Source organism: Beta vulgaris, chromosome 1 (genome assembly GCF_026745355.1).
Source record: "Beta vulgaris subsp. vulgaris cultivar EL10 chromosome 1, EL10.2, whole genome shotgun sequence".
Lineage (NCBI taxonomy): Eukaryota > Viridiplantae > Streptophyta > Magnoliopsida > Caryophyllales > Amaranthaceae > Beta > Beta vulgaris.
In genome coordinates, this window is record NC_079202.1 from 59,976,845 (window position 1) to 60,000,617 (window position 23,773).

At 34.9% G+C, this 23,773-nt stretch overlaps 3 protein-coding genes across 4 annotated transcripts; 2 read left to right on the top strand and 1 right to left on the bottom strand.

Moving 5' to 3' along the window:
• Positions 1-1,907: 1,907 nt before the first annotated feature.
• Positions 1,908-6,513, top strand: LOC104886924 (desiccation-related protein PCC27-45). The gene is made up of 2 exons (XM_010671478.4): positions 1,908-2,176; positions 5,736-6,513. The coding sequence occupies exons 1-2, from the start codon at positions 1,971-1,973 to the stop codon at positions 6,013-6,015; spliced, it is 486 nt and encodes a 161-aa protein (XP_010669780.1). The 5' UTR covers positions 1,908-1,970; the 3' UTR covers positions 6,016-6,513.
• Positions 6,514-13,760: 7,247 nt separating this feature from the next.
• LOC104886916 (desiccation protectant protein Lea14 homolog) lies at positions 13,761-16,229 on the top strand. The gene is made up of 2 exons (XM_010671470.4): positions 13,761-14,116; positions 15,727-16,229. The coding sequence occupies exons 1-2, from the start codon at positions 13,911-13,913 to the stop codon at positions 16,004-16,006; spliced, it is 486 nt and encodes a 161-aa protein (XP_010669772.1). The 5' UTR covers positions 13,761-13,910; the 3' UTR covers positions 16,007-16,229.
• Positions 16,230-17,037: 808 nt separating this feature from the next.
• LOC104886912 (polyadenylation and cleavage factor homolog 4) lies at positions 17,038-23,326 on the bottom strand. 2 transcript variants are annotated; one of them, XM_010671456.4, is made up of 6 exons: positions 23,068-23,326; positions 22,749-22,852; positions 20,796-21,557; positions 19,149-19,943; positions 18,451-19,001; positions 17,038-17,475 (listed from the first exon to the last, which is right to left on the bottom strand). In XM_010671456.4, the coding sequence occupies exons 2-5, from the start codon at positions 22,845-22,847 to the stop codon at positions 18,474-18,476; spliced, it is 2,184 nt and encodes a 727-aa protein (XP_010669758.2). In that variant the 5' UTR covers positions 22,848-22,852; positions 23,068-23,326; the 3' UTR covers positions 17,038-17,475; positions 18,451-18,473. The 2 variants fall into 2 exon arrangements, with proteins under 2 accessions (XP_010669758.2, XP_019103556.2); XM_019248011.3 differs by lacking the exon at positions 23,068-23,326 and having other exon boundaries at positions 22,749-23,046.
• Between the last annotated feature and the right edge of the window lie 447 nt (positions 23,327-23,773).

Here is a 23,773-nt window from a genome sequence, read left to right on the forward strand (position 1 = left end):
ATTATTATTATTATATGTAATTATTATTATTATTATTATATGTAATTATTATTATTATTATTATTATTATTATTATTGTTAACCTTAATTATTTGACCATGATTATAATATTATTCAATAGCAATATGAATAATCAAATAATAGACAATAATACAAGTATAATACTATACATTGTGGTACTTTAATAAAAAATTCTAATAATAACATAATCAGCTAATAGTAATATGAATAATAAAATAATAGACATAATATAAATAAATAATAAAATAATAGACATAATACAAATAAATAATAAAATAATAGACACTAATACAAGTATAATACTATATAATCATTGTGGTACTTTAATTAAAATTCTAATAATAACATAATCCGCTAATAGTGATATGAAATTATGAATAACAAAATAATGGACAATAATACAAATGTTTATTAAACATTGACTATTTGGATCTTATTGGACCTTATTAGACCTGATTGGAACTTATTGGACCTTATTAGACCTGATTGGAACTTATTGCACCTGATTGGAACTTATTGCACCTGATTGGAACTTATTGGACCTTATTAGACCTTATTGGAACTTATTGCACTTATTAGACCTTATTGCAACTTATCTGAACTTATCTGAACTTATCTGAACTTATCTGAACTTATTGGACCTGAAACTTAATTTTTTAAGTTGAACAGAACGCACCCTAAGTACTTTTTTCAGGTGAGTTTTTTGAAAAAAGAACTATATTTGCAGGGAGAAAAGAAAATAGGTACCATTGTACTGATGTCTGTTACATTGAACAAATATATGTTGTAAATCCTTCGTACTCGGTATGAGTGTTTCTATCATGTTCATAACAAAGATGATCATGAAAATCTAATACTTCTTTCGTTTCATATTACTTGCTACACTTTTCAATTTACGGAGTCCTAGTGAATTTTTGGAGAAGAAAGAGGTAGAGAGTAAAAAGAAAAGGGACTCATGTGGGAGGAGAGAGATAGAAAGAGTTTATTGCCCAAGAAGTGTAGCGAGTAATATAAAACTTCCCACAATAAAAGTGTACAAGAAGTGTAGCGAGTAATATAAAACTTCCCACAATAAAAGTGTAGCGAGTATTATGAAACGAAGGAAGTAGATTAAAATGATTTTGGACCTACATTTTAAAACCTCGAATCATTCTGAACTACTTGATTTTTATGGTCATATTTATTATGATCATGATAGAATCTTTATACTTGGTATGCTTATTTCAGACCCCTTCAAAATGAGTACCTAAGCAAAAACAATCTTAAGTTTATTATGCTCAACTGATCTACATTCATATGAAATAATAAAATTTATACATTAATTTAAATAACCATTGAAAAATTTCAGCAAGGCATGCAATAATGTGAAAAAAGACAAGGGTAGATATTTATTTTCTTTCTTTCATCATGTCTACTGTCTTTTAATTGAATTACTATTTTTCATAGACAAGGGAGGTATTTCCTATGTTAAAAATAAATTACGAAGTTGATTTTTAGTGATATAAATCATAAAATTAGTTCATTGTATTCATCATACATTTGGAGTCTGGAGATGCTCTTTTTTGCTCATTTGAAACTTTCACTATTTTGAAATTGTTGTTCATTTGTAGATTTTCAAACGAGTACTCCTTAATGGTAAGAAAGAATATCAAATACATTGTACTCACTATACACCCGGATATATAATAAAAATTCTACCGATCTCTTCAAAATCATAAAAAGTCAACTCCTTACCACTAGATTAAATAAATCATCTTGGAAACAATAATAAATTTATAGACGTGCATTGATTGAGAAAGAGAATAATCTACGTGTGATGCGTACTTCTTAATGGTAGTATAAATATAGGGCGATTACTTGGATAAATCAAGAGCTTGTATCTTTCTTATAATTCTCATCTCTAGTATAAGAGGGTTAATCAGTAAGTAAAAGAAAAAGAAAAAGAAAAAATGGCAGGGTTAATAGACAAAGCGAAGGAGTTTGTAGCGGAGAAAATAGCAGATATACCAATACCAGAAGCAAGCATAGAAGATGTGGGTCTTAAGGGAGTTGGCAAAGATGGTGTCACCTACAACGCTATTGTTGCGATAATGAATCCTTATTCTCTATCTGTTCCCATTTCTGAGGTCTCCTACGTCCTTAAATGTGATGGAAGGTCTGTTTTTCCCTCCCCTTTTTTTTCTTGGTTTGATTCACCTTATTTTGTCTAATTTTATCTTATCTTAGAGCTGATAAACTCTAGCCCGACCTGAATTTTAAACGGGTTTGGACGGAATTTTTTGGCTTGCGGTCGGGCCCGGCACGTTTTTTTTGCTTTGGGCCGGGTTTTGAGAAAGTCAAAAATGACTTTTTAGTCTATTTTTTGGCCCGGACAGATTTTGGCCCGAAATAGCGGGCTTTGGACTAGGGATGGCAATCCAGTCCGAATCCGACCCTAGTCCGCTCCGATCCGAAGGAAAAAATCCGAGTTGACTCCGACAAAAAAGTAATCCGACTCCGACTCCGTTTAAAAAATCCGACTCCGAGTCGGAGGAGGGTCGGAGTCGGATCTCATAAAATAATCCGACATCCGAATCCGACTCCGACTTTGAGTCAATCAATCTTTTTTCTTATTTATGTAATGTATTATTTATGTATAATCTGACTTCGACTTTCAGCCAATTGTATTATATAGGATTTTCCCATAGAAAAAATGATTGTTAAAAATAATAGTAATAATTAGATTATTTGTACTATATAAGATTTCCATATGCTGATGAGAATAAATTGTAATGGTTAAATTATTGTATTATAGAAGACTATTTTATTATAAAAAATTGGAAGAAAAATAAGTTGGATCAGGTTCGGAGTCGGATGTTCGGATTTTAAGTCGGATGTCCGGATTTTAAGTCGGGTTGGATCTCGGAGTCGGATGTTCGGATTTTAAGTCGGTCGGAGTCGGATTTTCAAAGTCGGAGTCGGAGTCGGACTCGGATTTAAAATCCGACTTTCTGTAGGGTCGGAGTCGGATTATGCATAATCCGGTCCAAGTCCGACCCATTGCCATTCCTACTTTGAACACAAAATTTTGGCTTGGCCTGGCCAATGAACAATTTTTCTTAGTCTCCGTCCGGCCCATGATCACCTCTATCTTATCTTATCTTAAATACTCACTCCATCCCAAAATATAGTTCTAGTCTCGGTCCGACCAAGTACTCTCACTAATATATATAAAAAAATATACTCATGTAAGATCTTGTTAGCTAGATTCGGCTCAATATGTACATTCATAATATCAACTTTTTATATTTTTTTACTTATACGAAATAGAAGATATCATAAGTCAAAGTTACGTCTTAAAGACTATGCAAAAAGAAACAAGAACTATATCTTAGAATGTAGGAAGTAATTTAAAATAAGTTGAACAGAATAGGGACTAATGGTAAAAATCCAAAATTAATATTTTATTATAAAAAGTTACTATCGTAATTGGACTCTAAAACAATAAGCATTCCAACTATATGAAACTCATATTAAATGGTTAATCTGAAACATATTTCATGTATATATATATATATGATCTATCTGTTCTTTGAAAAGTATACTTACTACATACACAAACTTTTAATTAGCAAAAGGCAGGAAAGTGTGGATTGTGGAAGCTTGGATTCACATGCTTTCTTTATTGCTATTTTGTATTTTCTCTAAATTACTTGCTACATTACCATTTGACGCACACAATTTTAAGGATTATGTAAAATTAGAGAGGAAAATATAGATGGGGTGGGTGTTGGGTCCAACTTTATTTGAATGTTAAGAGAAAAACTTGTAAAAAAAGAAAAGGCATGTATTAAAAATAAAGTGGGACTAGGTCTCCATAACTACTAGATCTGATTGGTCCGATTCTTTAATGAGATCTAAAAAATTGAATATTTGATCCATTTTATAATTTTCGAATGGAATATCCAATTAATCGGATTTTGTATCGGATACGGATCAAATTTAGTTTTTTTTTAGGTACCTAATTTTGTATCGGATACATATCGATCAAATCTATAGAATTGTAAAGGCATGTATACAAATCGAATATCCGCTTTTTGAAAAGGTTGACGTTTGATATAATATTATAATGTATATAGATAGAAATAACATATGATATAAAGTTTTTTTGCACAAAAAGTAAGATTATAAAGTTGAATATTGTTTAAACTACTTCCTGTCAAAAAAATGTTTAAACTACTTATTCCCTAGCTTTCATGAGGCTATATGTTCATGCCTTGGCGCAATTTGCATTATTATTGTTATAACGGATGTGAGAGAGAAACAAATAATGAACTCAAAAGCAATAAAATCAGACAACAGATTTACGTGGTTCACCAATTTGGCTACGTCCACGGCAGAGAGGGAGAGAATATTTTATTATGGGAAGAAACCAGATTGCAGAGAGAACATAGTGTTTTTCGTAGTGTAAAACCTAGTTAAAAATAATCTATTTATACCCAGCGGCTCAAAACGCGTTTTCCGCATAATTCGCCGACCCGCCCGGGCTGCCTAGGCGAAATCCGCCCGACCGGGCGGAACCCAGCTCTCCAGAAATGCTTGCGTGCCCGACCGGGCGAGATCCGCCCTACTTGCCCGGGCGGAGCGCAGGACGAAAGCAGTTTCGTCAGTTCTTCGTAAAACTGTCATAACTTTCCCGTTTCTCAGCAGAATTGGGTATATGACCTATCGTTGGAAAGCTCTTGGAACAAGCTATCACCTCCAATTTGAATCACATCAAAACCATTTATAAATTGAGAGATATGTGCATTTAAAGTCAGCCTTATGTCATTCCTTCTTCACGCATTCTACCAAACACCTTCAAGGCACCATTCAAGTCACTATTCTTACAATTATATATTTTAGATTTACGATGTAATTAAATTTATGCTTGCATCGCATGTATTAACTTGTCAAAAACTTTTTTAATAACTACATTGGAGCTAGCTAGTCAGCTAGATTATACACCATCTGTTTTTGTTAGTTTATCGTTTTGACTTTTGAAACTATTTACATACATGACTTTGACTATCTCTTATGATTTGTACTTCTTGTTACATTCGTATCAATATATATTATCCAAATATGAACTTTTTATTATTTTTGCTTATTAATAATTAGAGATATTAAGGTTCAAGTTGGTGTCTATCTCTAGTGGGTTAACTACCAAGTGTGTATGTATACGTAGCATTCCTACCATCATGCCACTTATGTGTAAAGTAAACCAATACGGCAATACGAAACAAATTAAGCAGACGTACATATGTCTTCTTTAATTTGTTATACTTCCTCCGTTTCGAATTAAATGCAATAAATGCATCTTCTTACTATTCACATTGACTAAGATTTGTGATTTATATATAATGAAAAATATAGTCAAGTGAGATCTTGTTAGTTTTTTTTTCGTGACATACTTTCATAAATCATAAAATATAAGTTTTGTATTTTAATTTTTTACTTATATGTATTATAGATATTTATAGTCAAAATAATGCATCATGATATATAAAGGTGTATTATTATTGCATCTAATTCAAAACGGATGATGTATTTTTTTTCTTAGGTTAGGCCTTAGGAGTTAGGGTTATCTAACCAGCCAGACGCAAGTGTCTGGAAGTATAACTGAAAGACCTACGTGAAATTTGCCAATTAATTTCTTCCAATTTAATTAAAGAGTAATTTGACAACATTTACAGGGTGATATTGTCTGGAAACATGCCAGACCCTGGATCAATAGCAGGAAAGGAGACGACAAAACTGGATATTTCAATGAAGGTACCACATAGCATCATTGTGAGCTTGGTGAGGGATATTTTTAGGGATTGGGACATTGATTATGAGCTTGAATTGGGTTTAATCGTTGATCTTCCAGTCATTGGAAACTTCACTATTCCCCTTTCTTGTAAGGGAGAACTCAAGCTTCCTTCCATCAAAGACTTCTTTGGCGGAGGAGATGACGAGGATAAGAAGGATTAAATCTCTTTAAGTTGATGTTTGAATGATAAAACACACTTTTTTGTGCCTCATTTCATTTTGTTTTCAACCTTTATTTTTCTTAACAGACTAATGTTGTCAGAATGGCGATCAATTAAATAGTTATGATCAATTTTATTTTTATAAGTTTTTTTTTTTAATCCATATGAGAGTACAAAGAATGGGAGGGAGGATTCGACCTTGTGAGTTGTGACGCATCGGTCACAGCACCTCAATATTAAGTTATTAACCACTACGTCAAAACATCTTTGATTTTACAGTTTTATAAGTGGTATTGATGAGGATGAACATAGATAATCATGTTTAAGTTTTAGTAGGTGATATTCATTATTACCTCGTATCAAATTTCATCTACACATAACACATTCCCTTTGTCCTTCTCTCTACACCTTAAGAAAAACGATAGAAAAAGTGGAGAACATAGCGCACATATGCATACCATTTACTAGCTTTAACAATTTTCACATGGTATTAATAATGTCGGTAAAAGACAAAATATTACTACTAATTAACTAAAGGAAATATTAATACTAATACATATGACTCATTAAGCTAATAACTCACTGATATCACTATTTCTAAGGGTTATTTCTTAGTTCTATGTTTATTAAAAACAATTTTTCTTATTTAAAAATTTCATATTACAACATTATTTTATTGGGTAATAACTTCTCTCTATCTCTCTTGTATCACACGATTTTTATTTTTTTTTACTTATTTCTCATATACACACATGTCCTTTTTTAAAAAAACTATTTATCAGGCTCATGCTATGCGCTGTGTAAGGAAAAATTCCTTTTATTAATATTGTATTTTAAAATGTTAACATTAAATAGAACTTGGTCTAGTGGTTAAAACTTTAGTATATGAACTTGAGGTCTCGAGATCAAATCCTATATTATGAAATTTCTAATTTTTTATTGTACATAGAGAGCGCCACCTGGCACCGTTCTTTGCTTAGGAACGCCTTTTAATATATTTACTAGTATTTGAGTCGGGCGTAATCCCGGGTTAAAGTTGTGTTTCTGAACTTGATATGCTTTTTTTCCATTCCCACTAAAATATATTAAGGAAAATTCAATATTTAAAAAGATACAAATATAATAATGTGGACACTTAAAGCATGATTAAAAGTTGGTTGAGATGGTAATTGTGTCATGTTATATAGCAAGAGGTCGCGGGTTCAAATCTTGTTGCAAGCAGGTATAGGGATTTCTCACAAACCCCTCTCAAGTGAGTCCTCTTCATCTTACCAAAAAAAAGCCTAATTTTAAACTAGAATTAGATGGTCTCTTATAAGACCGATTCTTTCTGCACAAAGCTTTGACACCATTTGTATTGCCTCGAAAAGCCTCTGATTAGCTCATTTGTTCATTTATCGTGAAACCCAAATTAGCCTCGAAATGAACGTAAAGATATCCACATATTCCTTCCAAGCCACATGACTCTTTTCAATAGACCTCACATGTCCCTAGGAGGCATCTTATGGCATCCTTAGCTCGGGCCTTGGTAAACTCCGAAAGCGTGTATTATAATCTTCAATTTTGGCTATTATTAGGACATTTTTGGCATTCTTCGAGCCTGATCATATTTTCTCCCGAAACGTTCCTAGGAAAGCCAACGTGATTTGTAACGTTGCGCGGGTGCTTGGCACCATTTGTGTTGCCTCGGAAAGCCTCATAACACCCCATTTGTTCATTTCTCGTGAAATCCAAAATTGTCTCGAAATGAATATAAAAGGAATCCACATATTCGTTTCAAGCCACATGACTCATTTCCAATGACCTCCCGTGGCCCTAGGAGGCATCCCATGGCGTTGGAAGCTCGGAACCCGGTAATGTCCGAAAGCGTGTGTTATAACCTTCAATTTTGGTTGTTTTAGGGACATTTTTGGACTTCTCCAAGCTTGGTCATATTTTCTCCCGAAAAGTTCCTAGGAAAGTCGATGTGACTTATAACGTTGCGCGGGTGCTTGGCACCATTTGTGTTAACTCAAAAAGTCTCTAAACACCCTATTTGTTTATTTCTCATGAAACCTAAAACTGTCTCAAAATCAACGTAAAGACATCCACATATACGATCCAAGCCACATAACTACTTTCCAATGACCTCCCATGTCTGTAGGAGGCATCCCGTGGCATTCGGAACTCGAGCCCCGGAAAAGTCCGAAAGCGTGTATTATAACGTCCAATTTTCACTATTTTTCGGACATTTTTAGACTTCACTGGGCCTAGTCATATTTTCTCCCGAAACATTCCTAGGAGTGCTGACGTGACTTGTAACGTTGCGCGGGGTGTTTGGCACCATTTGTTTTGCCTCAAAAAACATTTGAACACCCCATTTTTTCATTTCACGTGGAACAAGAAATTCCCTCGAAATGAACATAAAGGCATCCACATATTGGTTCCAAGCCACATGACTCTTTTCCAATGAGCTCTCATGTTCCTAGAAGGCATCTCGTGGCGTTCGGAGCTCAGGCCCCAAGAAATTCCAAAAGCGTGTATTCTAACCTTCAATTCTAGCTATTTTTGGGACGTTTTTGGACTTTTTCGAGTCTGGTCATATTTTCTCCCCAAACATTCCTATGAGTACCGACGTGACTTATAACGTTGCATGGGCGCTTGGCACCATTTCTGTTAACTAGAAAAGCCTCTTAACATCTCATTTGTTCATTTCTCGTGAAACCCAAAATTGTCTCGAGATGAACGTAAAGGCATCCATATATTTGTTTCAAGCCACATGAATCCTTTGCAATGACCTCACATTCCCCTAGAAGACATCCTGCAGCGTTCGGGGCTCGGGCCCCGGGAAAGTCCGAAAGCGTGTATTATAACTTTCAATTTTGGCTGCTTTTGGGACATTTTTGGACTTTTTCGGGTCTAGTCATATTTTCTCCCCAAACATTCCTATGAGTACCGACGTGACTTATAACGTTGCGCGGGCGTTTGGCACCATTTCTGTTAACTAGAAAAGCCTCTTAACATCTCATTTGTTCATTTCTCGTGAAACCCAAAATTGTCTCGAAATGAACGTAAAAGGCATCCATATATTTGTTTCAAGCCACATGAATCCTTTGCAATGACCTCCCATTTCCCCTAGGAGATATCTTGTGGCGTTTGGAACTCGGACACCGGGAAAGTCCGAAGGCGTGTATTATAACTTTTAATATTGGCTATTTTTGGGACATTTTCGCCTTTTCGGACTTATCTGGGCTTGGTCATATTTTCTCCTAAAACGTTCGTAGGAAATCCGACGTGACTTGTAACCTTGCTCGGGTGTTTGGCACCATTGGTGTTGTTTCGGAAAGCCTCTAAACACCCCATTTGTTCTTTTCTTGTGAAACCTAAAAGTACCTCGAAATGAACGTAAAGGCATTTCACATATTTGATCCAAGCAACATGAGTCCTTTCCAATGACCTCCCATGACCCTAGGAGGCATACCGTGGCGTGCGGAGCTCGGGCCTCGAGAATGTCCGAAAACGTGTATAATAACCTTCAGTTTTAGATGTTTTTGGGACAGTTTTTGACTTCTCTGGGCCTAATCATATTTTCTCCTGAAACATTCCTGCGAGTGCCGACATGACTTGTAACGTTGCGCAGGTGCTTGACAACATTTGTGTTGCATCGAAAAGCCTCTAAACACCCCATTTGTTCTTTTATCGTGAAACCTAAAACTGCTTCGAAATGAACATAAAGGCATCCGCATATTCGATCCAAGCCACATGACTCCTTTTCAATGACCTCCCATGACCCTAGGAGGCATTCAGTGGTATTCGAAATTCAATCCTCGAGTAAGTCCGAAAACATGTATTAGAACCTTCAATTTTGGCTGTTTTGGGACAATTTTTGACTTCTCCGGACCTGGTCATATTTTTTCCTGAAACATTCCTACGAGTGCCGACGTGACTTGTAACTTGCGCGGTTGCTTGACACAATTTGCATCGCGTCGAAAAGCCTCTGAACACTCCATTTGTTCATTTCTTGTGAAAACCAATATTGCCTTGAAATGAACGTAAAAGTATCTACATATTCGTTCGAAGTCACGTGACTCCTTTCCAATGACCTCCCTTGTCCCTAGGAGGCATCCCGTGGCGTTTAGAGCTTGATCCCTGGGAAAAGTATATATTGTCACACACGCCTTTTAATATATTTGTATAGATGTGTTGTGGGCGCTTTTGCAAACTTGCAATAGTATGTAGAACATAGGTAGATATGAGGAATAGTGATACAAGTAGGGACGAAGGGGAAGGCGGTTCATAGTATTAATTAGTATCCAATTAATAATTTATGCATTGCTCTGTTATTTCAAAAGTTATTGGTTGACTATATTTTTAATTTTTTTTAGCCATGTTAATAACAAACACACTCATAAATGGTATTTTTACATATGAGAGGTATGTGGGGTTAAATTTCTCTCGAAAGAATTAACATGGATAATTCGAACTTTACCAGTCTTTTAAAAATAATCCCAATTATAGATTATTTTAGAATAATCCTAATTTTAGAGAGTACTTTCTCAAAATAATCCGAATTATTAATTTTCTATAAATTATAGACCTAAAACGGATTAGTGTAAGAAAAGTGATTCTTTGGTTTATTTTGAGAATATTCACTCAAAGTTAGGATTATTCTAAAATAATTCAAAGTTGAGATTATTTTGAGAAGACGGCTGAAAGTTGGGATTATTCATGTCAATTTTTTCAAATTAACTGAACTGAATTGAAATAAGTTCAAAAAAAACAAGGCCTGAGTTTGTATTGTTTAATAAATTAGTAACTAATTATAATAAAATAAGTACTTTTAACATAAACAAGAGCAAATAGTTTTAGATGAAGCTTGAAGAATTCATATATTTAAAACAAGGATAAATAAAGATACTTGTATTTATTAATGCTTTTCAACCAAGGAAGAAATAATCACGAAAATCTAGAGAAAATTGGGCCCAAGAGCGGACTTAAACACCTGACAAGATCAGATAGATCTGGTACGAAATTGGATGGTAAGAAGCCCATTTAATAAATACATTATGGTTGGAATGTAGCCCATCATCCTAATTCCTGACCACCATTATTAAATTAGCCCGCGCACCTTCGACTTCACCGACCAATCCTTGACGTGAAGATGCCCATATTACAAAAAGAAAAGCGAAAGCAATGCAAGACTTTATCACGGGGCTGGGCCCCAGCTGAGATCTTACGTTACGATTACGAGCTATACGCGGGTAGCCACGTATCCTACCGACATAGAGTACTTACATTTTTTTTTTGGTATTACTATTCTCCACAAAAAGTAGTATCCATCTTGTTTGTATCTTATGATTTGGTTGTGGGATTAAACTCTATTTACCATTCTCCCTATGTTCAAAGAGTCTTGTCTGTAAATCCGAACCAGATTGACCTGTGCGAAATCTGATCCGGTTAGGATGTCTTCTCCTTACCTTAAAAAATAATTCTCCAAATAAATTCTTACGCAAAAATGAAAAGTATGTAATTTAAAAAGAAACGGAGGAGCTTATATTTGATTATATTTGCGTGCATTGTGAACCTAGCACGTTTAACCATCTAAAGGGTCTAAATTAGGAAATTGTTAACTCTAAGTAGCAATTGAGCTAAAAAAATAAATAATTAATTAAGATATGTTCAGTTTGATTTAAATTATAATGAGTTCTAACAGCGTGTAAATTAAATTTTCATTATTTCCAATAAAAAAAAAATTTAAAGTTCCAAAAATTATGATCAGTTTGAATAAGTTGAATAAAAAAAGATATTTTGCGCCACTACAATATTGCCACTCTCCAACGGACCATTAAAATAAAGCGAAACGAATATTTCAGTAAAAAAAAGTATCTAAATACCAACAATGTGAAAGCGTACAAGGATTAGATTATGGATGGCAAAGGGGCGAGTCAAGTAGGAGACCCGCTCCATCTCCTTCCAAGTGGGGCGGAGATGGGTCTAGGTTTGGCGGGGATGAGGATTAAAATCGTATCTGAAATGGGTGATGGAGTGGGTGTGGATTTTATGCTATACCTGCCCCATCCCCGCTCGCCCCACATATTTATTATTTAAATTCTATTTATATACTTATATTATTAATAATCAAATATAAATTTGTGGGTATAACACGGGTGCGAGTATCCATGCGGGTGGTGGGGCGGGGACGGGTTTAAATACTTACCTAGTGGGGCGGGAGCGGGTCTTGAATTTTACCCCGCAATAGCTGGTGGGGCAGGGATGGGGATGCAATGAGAATTTTATGCGGGTGCGAGTGTGGCGGTACCACTATAGTTACAGCTTAATTTGTTACGGGTCGAATATTCCAGTTTTTGAAATTTGGATTCTATAAAAGAAGTCTTATGTGAGATCTTTTTAGATATAAAACTAGTTATATATTATTCTCGGGCTATGCTCCGGGTAAGAAAAAATTCATTTATTAATATAATACTATTTAGTCTAGTGGTTAAAACTTTAGTATATATATACTTAGGTCTCGGGATCAAACCCTATACTATACAATTTCAAAAAAAAAAATATTGTACATGGATTACATGAACTAAAACTCCCTAGGGAGAGCATCATGTGTCACAGTTTCTTATTTATGTATGCCTTTTAATATATTTATATAGATTTATGTATTCAGATTGTGAAAAAAAATTGTCATGCCCATGATAAAATTGATGAAGTATTAATAAAAAATTTCAAATACTCTACATTATTATTTTTTTGACAGGAAAATACTCCGCATTATTATTAATGGATGAAGTATTTAACTATCTTAGCAATCTTATAATTATTATTATTTCTATAAATGACTTATCTAATTCACCAAGGCTATGTTCAGTTCACCTTATTTTTGCTTATTTCAGATCTAATCAGATCAGATCAGATCATGCTTATATTTGAAAATCACTATTACTATTAAATATCTTTCATTACATATTAGTAAAAATTATAATAATTGAATATTAATAAAGTACTCATTGAGACGAATCAAACAAAACCCCACATGACTATACTACCTCTGTTTCTATTTAGTTGCAACAATTTCTACTTTTAGGTGTTTTTTATTAGTTGCAATATTTTCCTTTTTAGGAAAGCTTTTGGGATAATTTGACTATATTACCCTTACTTCACCTACTCTCCCCATTTAATTACAGTACTAGTAGCAGGGGTAAGTAGGTCAATTATACTCTATTTTCTTATTTCTTAAAGTTTGTGCAAAAAGGTGAATGTTGCAACTAAATAAAAACAGAGGTAGTATTTTTTCTTATATATTGAAAAAAAATCTAAAAGATAAGTTCTTGTAAATCAGATTAGGTCAGATCAAATCAGAAAAAATAAGTTTAGATCAGAAAATTTCAGATGAACTAAACATAGCCCAAGTGATGCATACCATGAACGACCAACAAACAATTACAAAACATCCCCTCATGTGTCCGCAATCATTATTCTTAAAATCACAAAGGCAAGCAATTACCACTAGACCAATCTCATAATACTAAACTTTCTTTTTATTCATATGACTATATGAGTCATGAATGCAGTACAAAGTACAAAAAAGAAGATCTTTGAACGCACATTAGGTTAAGACGTCTTTGGTTCGTAATACTAAATTATAGACGTGTGTTTGGTTGAAAAAAGAGAAATGTATACGTGTGACTCCTTAACGGTGGTAGTACTAAAGTCTCTAATATGATATCGCTCTCAACCTCTATATATATACACTGGGCGATCACCACCATATCTCGTATAAAATCAAGAGCTTAGATCTTTCTATAATTCTCATATCATAATATATATCAAATTTTTGTTTTTTGAGAAGGCGTTTATATTTGTTGAAAAGGGTTAATAGAACAAGAGAAAAAAAAAACAGAAAAAATGGCGGGATTGATGGACAAAGCGAAGAACTTTGTGGCAGAGAAGATCGCAGAAATGCCAAAACCAGAAGCAAGCATAGAAGATGTGGATCTTGGTGGAGTTAGCAAAGATGGTGTTACATATAACGCTAAAGTTGGGATTATGAATCCTTATTCTCAATCTATTCCCATTTGTGAGATCTCTTACGTCCTTAAAAGTGATGGCAGGTATGTATGTATGTCTTTAATTCCTTTTTTTACATATTAATCTATTACAATATCTTCTATATTATTAATCTAATAATTATTACATCTAAATTAAAACCAGATTTATCTTTTTTTGCTTTCAATCTTTTTAATGAGATGGGTTGCTAATTTTTGTTGAAAATTTGTAATAATTTGATCATGTCTTGGGGTTTTCCCTTTTTTTTTTTATAGGTGGAATTATATTAGGGGGGTATGGTGGAGCAAGAAATAGGATCATGTATTATATACCCTGTTTCTTCAAAGGAATTATTTTTTTGCTTTGTCTATTATAAAAATTTCATATAAGACTACCTTACAAATAATTCATTGTAAGATCGTGTAACTATTTGTCCTAAATTAGGTGCAGGGGCGAAGTTATGTTGGGGCGGAACTAGGGAAGGGGACCTTGGCCCCCTTACTTTCTGATTCTTTTGATTCTTGGCTTGGCCTCTATTAAGTGACCTCTTTTTTTAAAATGACCTCCTTAAGATATATGGTGGCCCTTTTATGACACGGAGTGAAGTGGTCTACCAAGAATATTTTGGTCTAGTGGTTAAGATTGAGGTGTTGTGAACGATATGTCACGGAATGTCATTGTTACACATGACTTACTATTTGGCTATCTGCCGATTTGATATGTAATTAATTATTGTCCTTATATTTGATTTAGTAGAATGGTTGCATCAAGTCTAGTTCTTTGAAGGATGAAAGTTCTATCTTGCTAGCTCTTATGCTCTGCCCTATTTTATAATTTCTAACTGTTCTGTTACCCTTAAAAAAATGTAAAATTTTGTTTAATTCTCTTTATTGGGTACTTTTTATACTATACACTTCTCCTACTAAATAACGAGTAGTAATTAAAGATATTAAGTGCAAGCAATCTTTGGTGATGTAAGTGCATGTTTTGAGTGAATTTGATCTAAATCAACATCATATAGCAATCTATTATTTGATCATCCAATTTAACATTAGTTTTGATGGATATGAGTATATGATTTTCTACTGATTAGCGTAAATCTAGCTAATAAGTTAGTACGATCATCTTATCATTTGAAATCCAGGCCAAAAATGCTACTAGATTTGAGTTACCCTTCCTTTCTATGTCTTGTAATCTTCATAATCTTTTGACAATAAAAACTCAGAATACACATCTTTGGTACATGATCATTGATGGAATAAGTACCATACTTGATAAAGACTTCAAATAATATGGTCGAGAATACATTTTAAAGATGCCAATATTAAAAGACAAGGGACACAAAGTCGAAGGGAATATGGATTTTATAATTTCGCATTTACTTGCTACTTAATTACTACCATGAATCATTCTCCTGCGTAACAGAGAAAGGGATGAGAAAGCATAAAGAAGAATAAACTTTATCTTTAGTCCTCTTATTTTATTGGGTGCTTTTGGGTGTGAGAAGTGTGATGTAGGTATAAGTATAACACATACAACAATTCGGACTATTTTGAGAAGATATTCGCTAAACTTAATTATGACTGTTTCGAAAATCAACAAGAAGAACTGAAGAAAATGGGTGAACTTTGGTATTATCCTTCCAATTTGATTAAAACTTGACAATTTTTTGCAGGGTGATATTGTCCGGTAACATTCCAGACCCAGGATCGATAGCAGGAAAGGAGACTACAAAGCTGGATGTTCCAATGAAGGTACCACATAGCGTCATTGTGAGCTTGGTGAAGGATATATTCAGGGATTGGGACATCGATTACGACCTCGAGTTGGGTCTCATCATCGACCTCCCTATCATCGGAAACTTTACCATTCCCCTTCATTCTAAGGGAGAGGTCAAGCTTCCTTCCATCAAAGACGTCTTTGGTGGAGGAGATGACGAGGAAAAGAAGGAATAAATATGTTCTCTTGATGTTTGAATGAAGAAAACTACTCTTTTTTTCATGCCTTATTTCATGTAGTTTTGAACCTTTTGTCCTTCACAAACTCATTAGGACTGTTACTTACTTAAGGACTCTACCTTGTACTGTTAATCTTACATAAATAACTAGTGGTATTCTGGATTACCCTGTAATAATCAATTTGGCTTCTTAATGTGCTTCGATTGTTTGTCATTATTAACTCATTTGTTCGTTTACATATTAAAGCTGCATTATTTGTTTTGCTACTCCTGGAAAACTGTTTGCTTTCAGAAGATAATAGTTCATTATGATATTCGGATTTTGAACATAAAAACTTTTTCTTCTCATTCAACAGTTGTTTAGTCTTTTTAATTGTAAAATTAAGCCAGGAATTATCAGTTCATTCCTCTTGGGTTTAATAGTTAATTAACCACGTTAAACATTTGATAAGCTTGATTAGGGTAAGATAAATCTTAATAAGCATGTTTAGACTGCAAACTTTGCCAAACATTTGAGCTCGTATAATCATTTTGCCTTGAGCTCAAACTATTTTTGGAGCCGTCGAAATGACTCAGGTTTATCTGAGAATTTGCATCTAGTGATCTATATGTTTCTAGCATCAGGATTCACATCTACTGATCTATATGTTTCTAGCATCAGGATTCAGGGAAAATCGGATGTAGCATGCATTTGTTCGAATATGACCTAATATCCTATTGACGGAATTTTTTAGAAAAATTGGTAAGAAGAAATCCTCTGGACTGCTCTCGCACAGGACCGCCACCCAGAGGCCCATTACAAGCCAACCCCAACTCCTATTCTATTGACGGAATTTGCCAAAATGATTGATTACAACAAAATTTCCCTGTACTCGGCGTACAAGATAACGGCCATTTGCAAAACAATCTACGGCTTGCTTTAATAATTCATCTCAAGTATATGGCAAAAACATGCATAGAACAAAGGCTTATGTATCTAAAAATATGGTAGCCTTGCCTTGCGCTAAAAATAATATTTGGGCCCACAAATAAACAAAATGGCACACACATATATATATATACATTCCATTATAGAATTCATGACATTATTCTCCATCAAAAGCTTTATAAAACACTATGCATACAATTGTAAGATAAGAGAGAAAATAATGAGTTAATTTGGGGAAATCTCCTCTACATATTCATCAATGCTATAACCTATAGGACTACCCCAAAGATGAAAATTGTTGAGCCAAAGAGCCAAAAGCGCAACAGCAACTCGGCAAGGTAAGGATTGTAGACCTCCACTGTATTTACAGTTCTGCCGTGATGTCAACACTAGAGCACCAAGGTAACAAAATCTGGGGGAGGGAGAAGAGGAAAAGTATAACAAGATGAACTCGGATTAAGTTACAGGGAAAAACAGACATCTGGGTCGAAAATTAACTCGTTTGTTTCCTTTGTCTAGCCTCTTGAATGTCCATGTACCTGGAGAGTATACAAGGAAATGAATATACAATTAACATACATAGGTTGATAATGCAAAGAAATGTATTAAAATTCGATACGCCACAACTGAAATGTACAAGGAATATGAACAAGTTGATGCAAAGCACTGATGTAAATGAACTAGGCAAATCTGTCGTTAAAGACAGGAGGTTAGTATTATGATATTAACCCCTTGAAAGTTTGACAATTAAGAAGAAGCAAATCACCTTAATAAACTTAATTAGCAAATTGTAATTAAGGCAACTTGTCAAGTAAGTGCACTAAAGGCAATCAGCCTACTCTAACTCAAATGAGTTTAATAAGATAATTCTAACATCTAACCATACATGCTCCATACAAGATAACAATGATGACTTGTTCCCAACAAAGAGCATGAAACAATTACTAACTAAGGACAACGTTAATAGTTTGATTCTAGCCCCGATGTAATCTATAAAAATAACAAATATCCTATAGGTAAATCCACCCTTACTAGAGATAAATGTCAAAGGACTTGAGATCTCATGCAATTGCATCCTGAAGATTCAATAGAATTGATGGCACATAGATTTAGACTCTGTTTGGTTTGGCGGAAACCATTTCAAAGGAAAATGATTCATTTTCCTAGAAAAAGCACAGTTGTAACTTAAATTTTCTTTGTTTGGTCCTCACCAGAGAATATAGAGAGATAAAGGAAAACTGAAAAATGGAGGGGAGAGAGGACGAGAAAAGACAGAGAGGAAGGTATAGGGAACAAGATGTGCATTCCTTCCTTTACAAAGGAGAATATTTTCCATCCTTAGGAGCTGTTTTCTACCCTTTAAAAAATTATTTTTCACCCTTTATAAACCAAACAAAGGAAAATGAGAATATCACCTTTTCAAGAAAATATTTACATTCCAATTCCCAAGCAAACACCCTCCATATGAGACACAACAGTAATATCAAACGAAAACAATGAAACAAGAAACTTACCATGAAGCACAATGCTATGTTCTTCAGGTCGGAGTAGCAGTAGAATCAGACCTACATTTTGCATGCACAATAGGACCCAACTGTGAACTGTCCATACCTAAAGTTGACATAGAAGGCGCTTTCAAGTACACAGCTCCTCTATACATCCATTCTTCAGTTTCATCACTATAAAAATCTTCAAAAGGTTCCCGACATAAAGCACAGACATTCTGACCCTCATCTGCAGGAACTGCCATCTCGTCATCATCCTTCTTTTCAATAGCTCTCTCAGTTGACAAAAATCCAGGAGCTGCATCAATACCCAATGTTTCTGCCCCACTGAGCCACATACTCACACTGACGAACCACTTACGAGAAGGGTTGTGCTTACGGTTCTTTGATATTCGATTCTTAGTCACATGCCAGTCCATGTGCTTAGCGTGTTCTTCTTGGGTTTTGAACCGAAGGCCACATGTGGTGCACTGTCTGGGTAGATCCCCAAACAACATCCTTATGGTTGACTCATTACGCGCTTTAAGGTGGTCAGGGTTAAAATCCACTCCGAGAAAATCCTAATTTCAAATAGTATCATATAAAGAAAATTCAATAGGAGCAGAAAATAACAAGAAATCTATTGCTGCTATACAATCATAAACAACAAATCCTAAAATACAGAGAATTTTGGCGTAAAATAGAATTACTGCTCAGTGCTCACTTACCTGCACAGGGGTCTGCTTCAATGGGTATAAACCTTGTGCAATAAGAGAGTTAAGTAAACCAGAATCTAGTAAGCCAGAAATAGCAGCAGTTGATGGTTGATTAGCAAGAGGACCAGAACTCTGCGGAAGGGGTAGATATTGAAGATGGGGACGAGGGACTAAGGAATATGGTGTCATAGGTGCTTGGAATTGCACAGAACAATTGGGTGCGTTTCGGAAGGGTACATGAGGATGAGAACCAAGTGCAGGATTGCGCACAACATTCCTATCTGCAACCCTGTGACCTAGTAGAGTATATCCAAGACTAGATGGCAATATTGTCTGTTGTGGATGTGAAGAAATAGTTGATACAGCATTCTGCTGAGGTTCTTGAGGCAGACGCAATTGCTGTGGTAATGGTACTAGTTGCTGCTTCTTATGATGTGATCGGTCAAAGCTAAACTGTGGCCGGTGAGCTGGCTTTTCAGGAATCAAATTTCTTAGGTCATTAGTGACAAATTGTTGAAGGCCTTGGTCAAGGATACTGTAATTTCTACTTGTAAAGTCAAAGGACATTGTGGGCTGGTTTCGCTGCAGATATGCAGGTGACAGAGGCACCAAATGGTGCATACTTGCAGAGGGCAATGAGGAGGTTGACACTGGTGCTGAAGAAGGCTTTCCATCGGATGATGATGAAATATTTTGTCTTCCAGCAACAGACATAGGCACAGAATGACTGTTAGGCAACTTCCAAGCTCCCTGAGAACGATTCATCTCATTACTTGAAGGAGGCTTGTTGCATGATAAATGACCGCCCTGCAATTTAGTAGAAATGTAAATCCGAATTTTCTGTTTCTAGTATAATTAACTGAGAATGAGAAGAAAATAAAAAAAAAAAAAAAAAGAATCAAGATTGGTCTAGTTGGTTGAAGGCCCTCCGTCCATCCTTGTTAGAGAGGTTTGATTATGGCCCCTTGCAAAGTGGTACCTCAAAAATCCCCCCCCCCCCTTCACCCTTGTAAAGAAACTTCATCCTACCTCTCAAAAGAAAATGAAGAAGAAAAATACTTCCTCCATTTATTTTTAGATTGCCCATTTTGACTTTCACACTCTCAAACGCACAACTTTAACCATTCATATCTATAAATATCTATAAGTTAAAAATCATATAAAGATGATAATTGAGATAAAGCCAACATCTAATCGTCGTACAAACTATCATTTGTCATTATATATATTGACTGAAAATATGGACTCAGCATTAGTATGTAAATAGTCAATAGTCAAAGTGTTCTTATTAAAAAAAAAAACTAGAAAACAATGAAGCTCTTGATCCCCTTTGTTGATTAAGGATCACTACCACTGCAGTAGGCAATCCCAAATGTAACAAGGAATGACATTGACCAAAATCATGAAGTAGAGATAGGCAACATATTGACAAAACATAATAGCACTATTGATGAGTGAAATATTGAAAATAAATAAATTAGACATGAAGAGTCTCGAAGGGAAAATAAAGACCAACCCATAATATTGATGCTTTACATCTTTCCTAGCACTAAAAGGCAATAGCAATCTCCTATCAAGTGAAATCATGGCACTCTCAAAAAGATATAACAACATTGGGACACTAGAGAAAGTAATGATAATCAGGTTGCGGGTACGTACATCTTCAAAAGTCTTTTGTGAATCCTCTAGCCTAGATATCTGACTAGACACTCCCCAGCTCCTCCTGAGACTGGGATCAAAATGTCCGGAGTCAAGAGAGCCAACACCAGGTATAGCTCTAAAACCTCTGGAAGACAGAGTAGAAGCGGTGACATTGTTGGTCTTCCCATCAGATAATGTCGGGCTCATATCTTCCCAATCGAATTCTTCTTCTTCAGTACTTTGCCATGAACTATCAGTTTTTTTACTTACTGCGCCACTATCATTCAGGCGATCCCTAACAGGAGGTTCCTCATTCACAGACCTTTGCCCGTCATCATGGCCATAAGCATCAATTAAAGCCCTTGGTCTGTCATGTTCAAAACCTTTGCTTGAACCACAGTTAGCAATATTTTCAAAATCACGATAGGAGTCACCAGAGCAATGTCTTTTCAGCCAGTATTCAGTTTTCTCATCTCTTCCTCTCCTACGTCCATATTTATATCCTGAACAAGATGGAGATCCCCCTACAACTGCTCGTGAATCGGACACCTCGAACTCATCAATTGAAGGTGACAAGGTCCTGATGAAAACACTTCCAGATGGAAGCAACTTGTCTGTTGATAGAGGAAGCGATGTACGGCCACCATACCCATTGAATCTTTGGGGATCAATACTGGATGTTGTGCCTTCTCCTTGATTATAATTATAATCTTCATACCTAATAGAATGCTTCTGCCTCAGAGTCTCTGAGTCAAATGCCCCCCTCACAAGTGAGATGTTCTACACAACGAAGGAAAAAAAAGAAATGCAATCAACTGTCAGCGTCACTCCAAAAGCATGCTCAAAGCTTTTTAATGTAAGCAAGTTCCTATCAAATCGATGCCTCCACAGAGAAGTGCAGTGAGAGACAGAAAAAACTGTAAAAAGACTATAGAGAGGGGAAAAAAACTGTAAAAAGGGTACATCATAAAGGCAAATGAATTTGACCACTAACCTAGTGAGATGTTTATGTTTACATAGGCATACTACACAAATCATGTTTGTGGACTATCGAGTGATAAGTTCAAATAAGAAGGAAGAAAAGGCGACGAAATAACATGAAGACGAGGTGGAGTTAGGGACAAGGAAAAGAAGCTTACACATAGCAGTATAGCAATAATGGCCATTTCAGTATGCAACAACAAAGGGTGGTAATTTTGTAAGAAAATCTCAAGTTATAAACCATGTTAATGAATTTTCATCTCCAAACATGTGTTTTTCTAATTTCTTCATAAATTTCTATTAGCACTGACTACCACGTTCTCAAGGTAATATATGGTAACGAACTTTTAGGAACAATTAACAGGTTTTCAGAGGCAGCAGTAGCATTACCATAGATATTACCATCTTTATGACCACTCACGAAACGAACCGTAAGTACATTTGAGCTTTATTTCAAAGTTAATAATAGGAGAATTCTCATGAATCCATAATAAAAACATGCCACCATCCCTGTCAAGTTTTAGCATGAAATACTCACAGATCTATACTCCCTACGTTCCATAATATAGTGTTTGTTTCTTTTTTACACGATATCCAATACAAACATTTGATCTTTGATATCTTCAATTCCTTATTAATAAAAAATTATAGAAAGTTAATATTATGAAACTACATATTAAAGCGCGGATCTAAAAAGATTGCACGATTATGTTTTTCTTGTATATATTAATGCGAATATTTGATCAGAGATTTTAAAGTTTGATCCACCTAAAACGATACCGGCACTATAGTATGGGACGGAGAGAGTAATCAAAAATAACAAACTAATCTCATTCAATATATACCTAAATTTGCAACTGATGAACAGAATTCATTAAAAGCTGAACTTTAACCCATATAAGCATCTCGTTAGCGTAAACAATGAAACGAATCATAATAAGCGGATTGCATAATGGACCGACATATAGTGTAATTTCATGAAAAACTTACATTATTAATTGATGAATTATCAAATTGTCTTCTTGCTTCCAAATACTTGGGATTCATATGTATGCCATGAGAAGGTGAAGGGGATTCACAAGCCCTCATTTTGACTAAATTCGAAGATAATGCAAAGACACTCAAGTTCAGTAGTTTCAACAAAATTGCAAAATCTGATTTTTTTTTTTTTTCTTTTTAAGCTTAGCAATGGAAAATAATAATCAAAAGTTAAAAAAAAAAAAACAAAAAATCTAAAATCTCGCTCAAATAAGGGGAAGATCTGAATTTGTAATCGCAATGATTATATGAAGATAATTCCTAAACATACCTTCAATATTTGTGATTTTGTCGAATATGTTTAATATGAGCACAATTCTTTCTTCTTATATATTCCTCAAACTGGGAGTGATCGAAAGGTTTTTGTTTGATGATGGAATTCCGAAATTGTGTATGTTTATGATAATTCGTTAGCTTTTTAATTGGAAAGCTGGTATTGATGAAATTGTAGAGCGGAAGAGATCTCTGAATTGTAATTGAGGGTTAGAGGCTTCGTGTTCTTTTCCATATTCGTTTAGAATTTGGTAGAGGTGATGATTTTGGCCCGGCCCGCTTTTGGGCCGGTTTTTGGGTTGAATTTTTCGGGCCGCGGCCGGGTTGGGTCCGGTCCGGCCATATTTTTTGGCTTTGGGCAAGTTAAAAACGGCTTTTTAGTCTATTTTTTGGCCCGACCTGACCAATGGGCAAATTTTTTGGGCCGCGGCCCGGCCCGGCCCATGATCACCTCTAGAATTTGGCAAGTGACCAACTACTTTTAAATTAAGATTAGGCAATAATAAGTCCAATATTAAAAAGAAAATTAGTCCAATAGTGAATAAGATAATTTCTTTCGGTGATTAATTTAATCCATTTAGTGACTAGGTCTACTTTTATATTAAAATTAGACCGTCTTTTTTAATAACTTTTGTTCAATGTATAACTTTAACTTTTAATATCTTCATTTTTATATAAATAAAAAATAGGAAAATTTGTCAAAA

What these genes read in the sequence shown, in the direction of transcription:
- LOC104886924 (XM_010671478.4), top strand. Translation starts at nt 1,971, where the DNA reads ATGGCAGGGTTAATAGACAAAGCGAAGGAGTTTGTAGCGGAGAAAATA. An exon ending in GTCCTTAAATGTGATGGAAG is followed by an intron (nt 2,177 to 5,735) that starts GTCTGTTTTTCC and finishes CAACATTTACAG; the next exon opens with GGTGATATTGTCTGGAAACA.
- LOC104886916 (XM_010671470.4), top strand. Translation starts at nt 13,911, where the DNA reads ATGGCGGGATTGATGGACAAAGCGAAGAACTTTGTGGCAGAGAAGATC. An exon ending in GTCCTTAAAAGTGATGGCAG is followed by an intron (nt 14,117 to 15,726) that starts GTATGTATGTAT and finishes AATTTTTTGCAG; the next exon opens with GGTGATATTGTCCGGTAACA.
- LOC104886912 (XM_010671456.4), bottom strand. Translation starts at nt 22,847, where the DNA reads ATGAGGGCTTGTGAATCCCCTTCACCTTCTCATGGCATACATATGAAT. An exon ending in ATAATTCATCAATTAATAAT is followed by an intron (nt 21,558 to 22,748) that starts GTAAGTTTTTCA and finishes TTCGTTGTGTAG; the next exon opens with AACATCTCACTTGTGAGGGG. An exon ending in TGAAGCAGACCCCTGTGCAG is followed by an intron (nt 19,002 to 19,148) that starts GTAAGTGAGCAC and finishes ATTTGAAATTAG; the next exon opens with GATTTTCTCGGAGTGGATTT.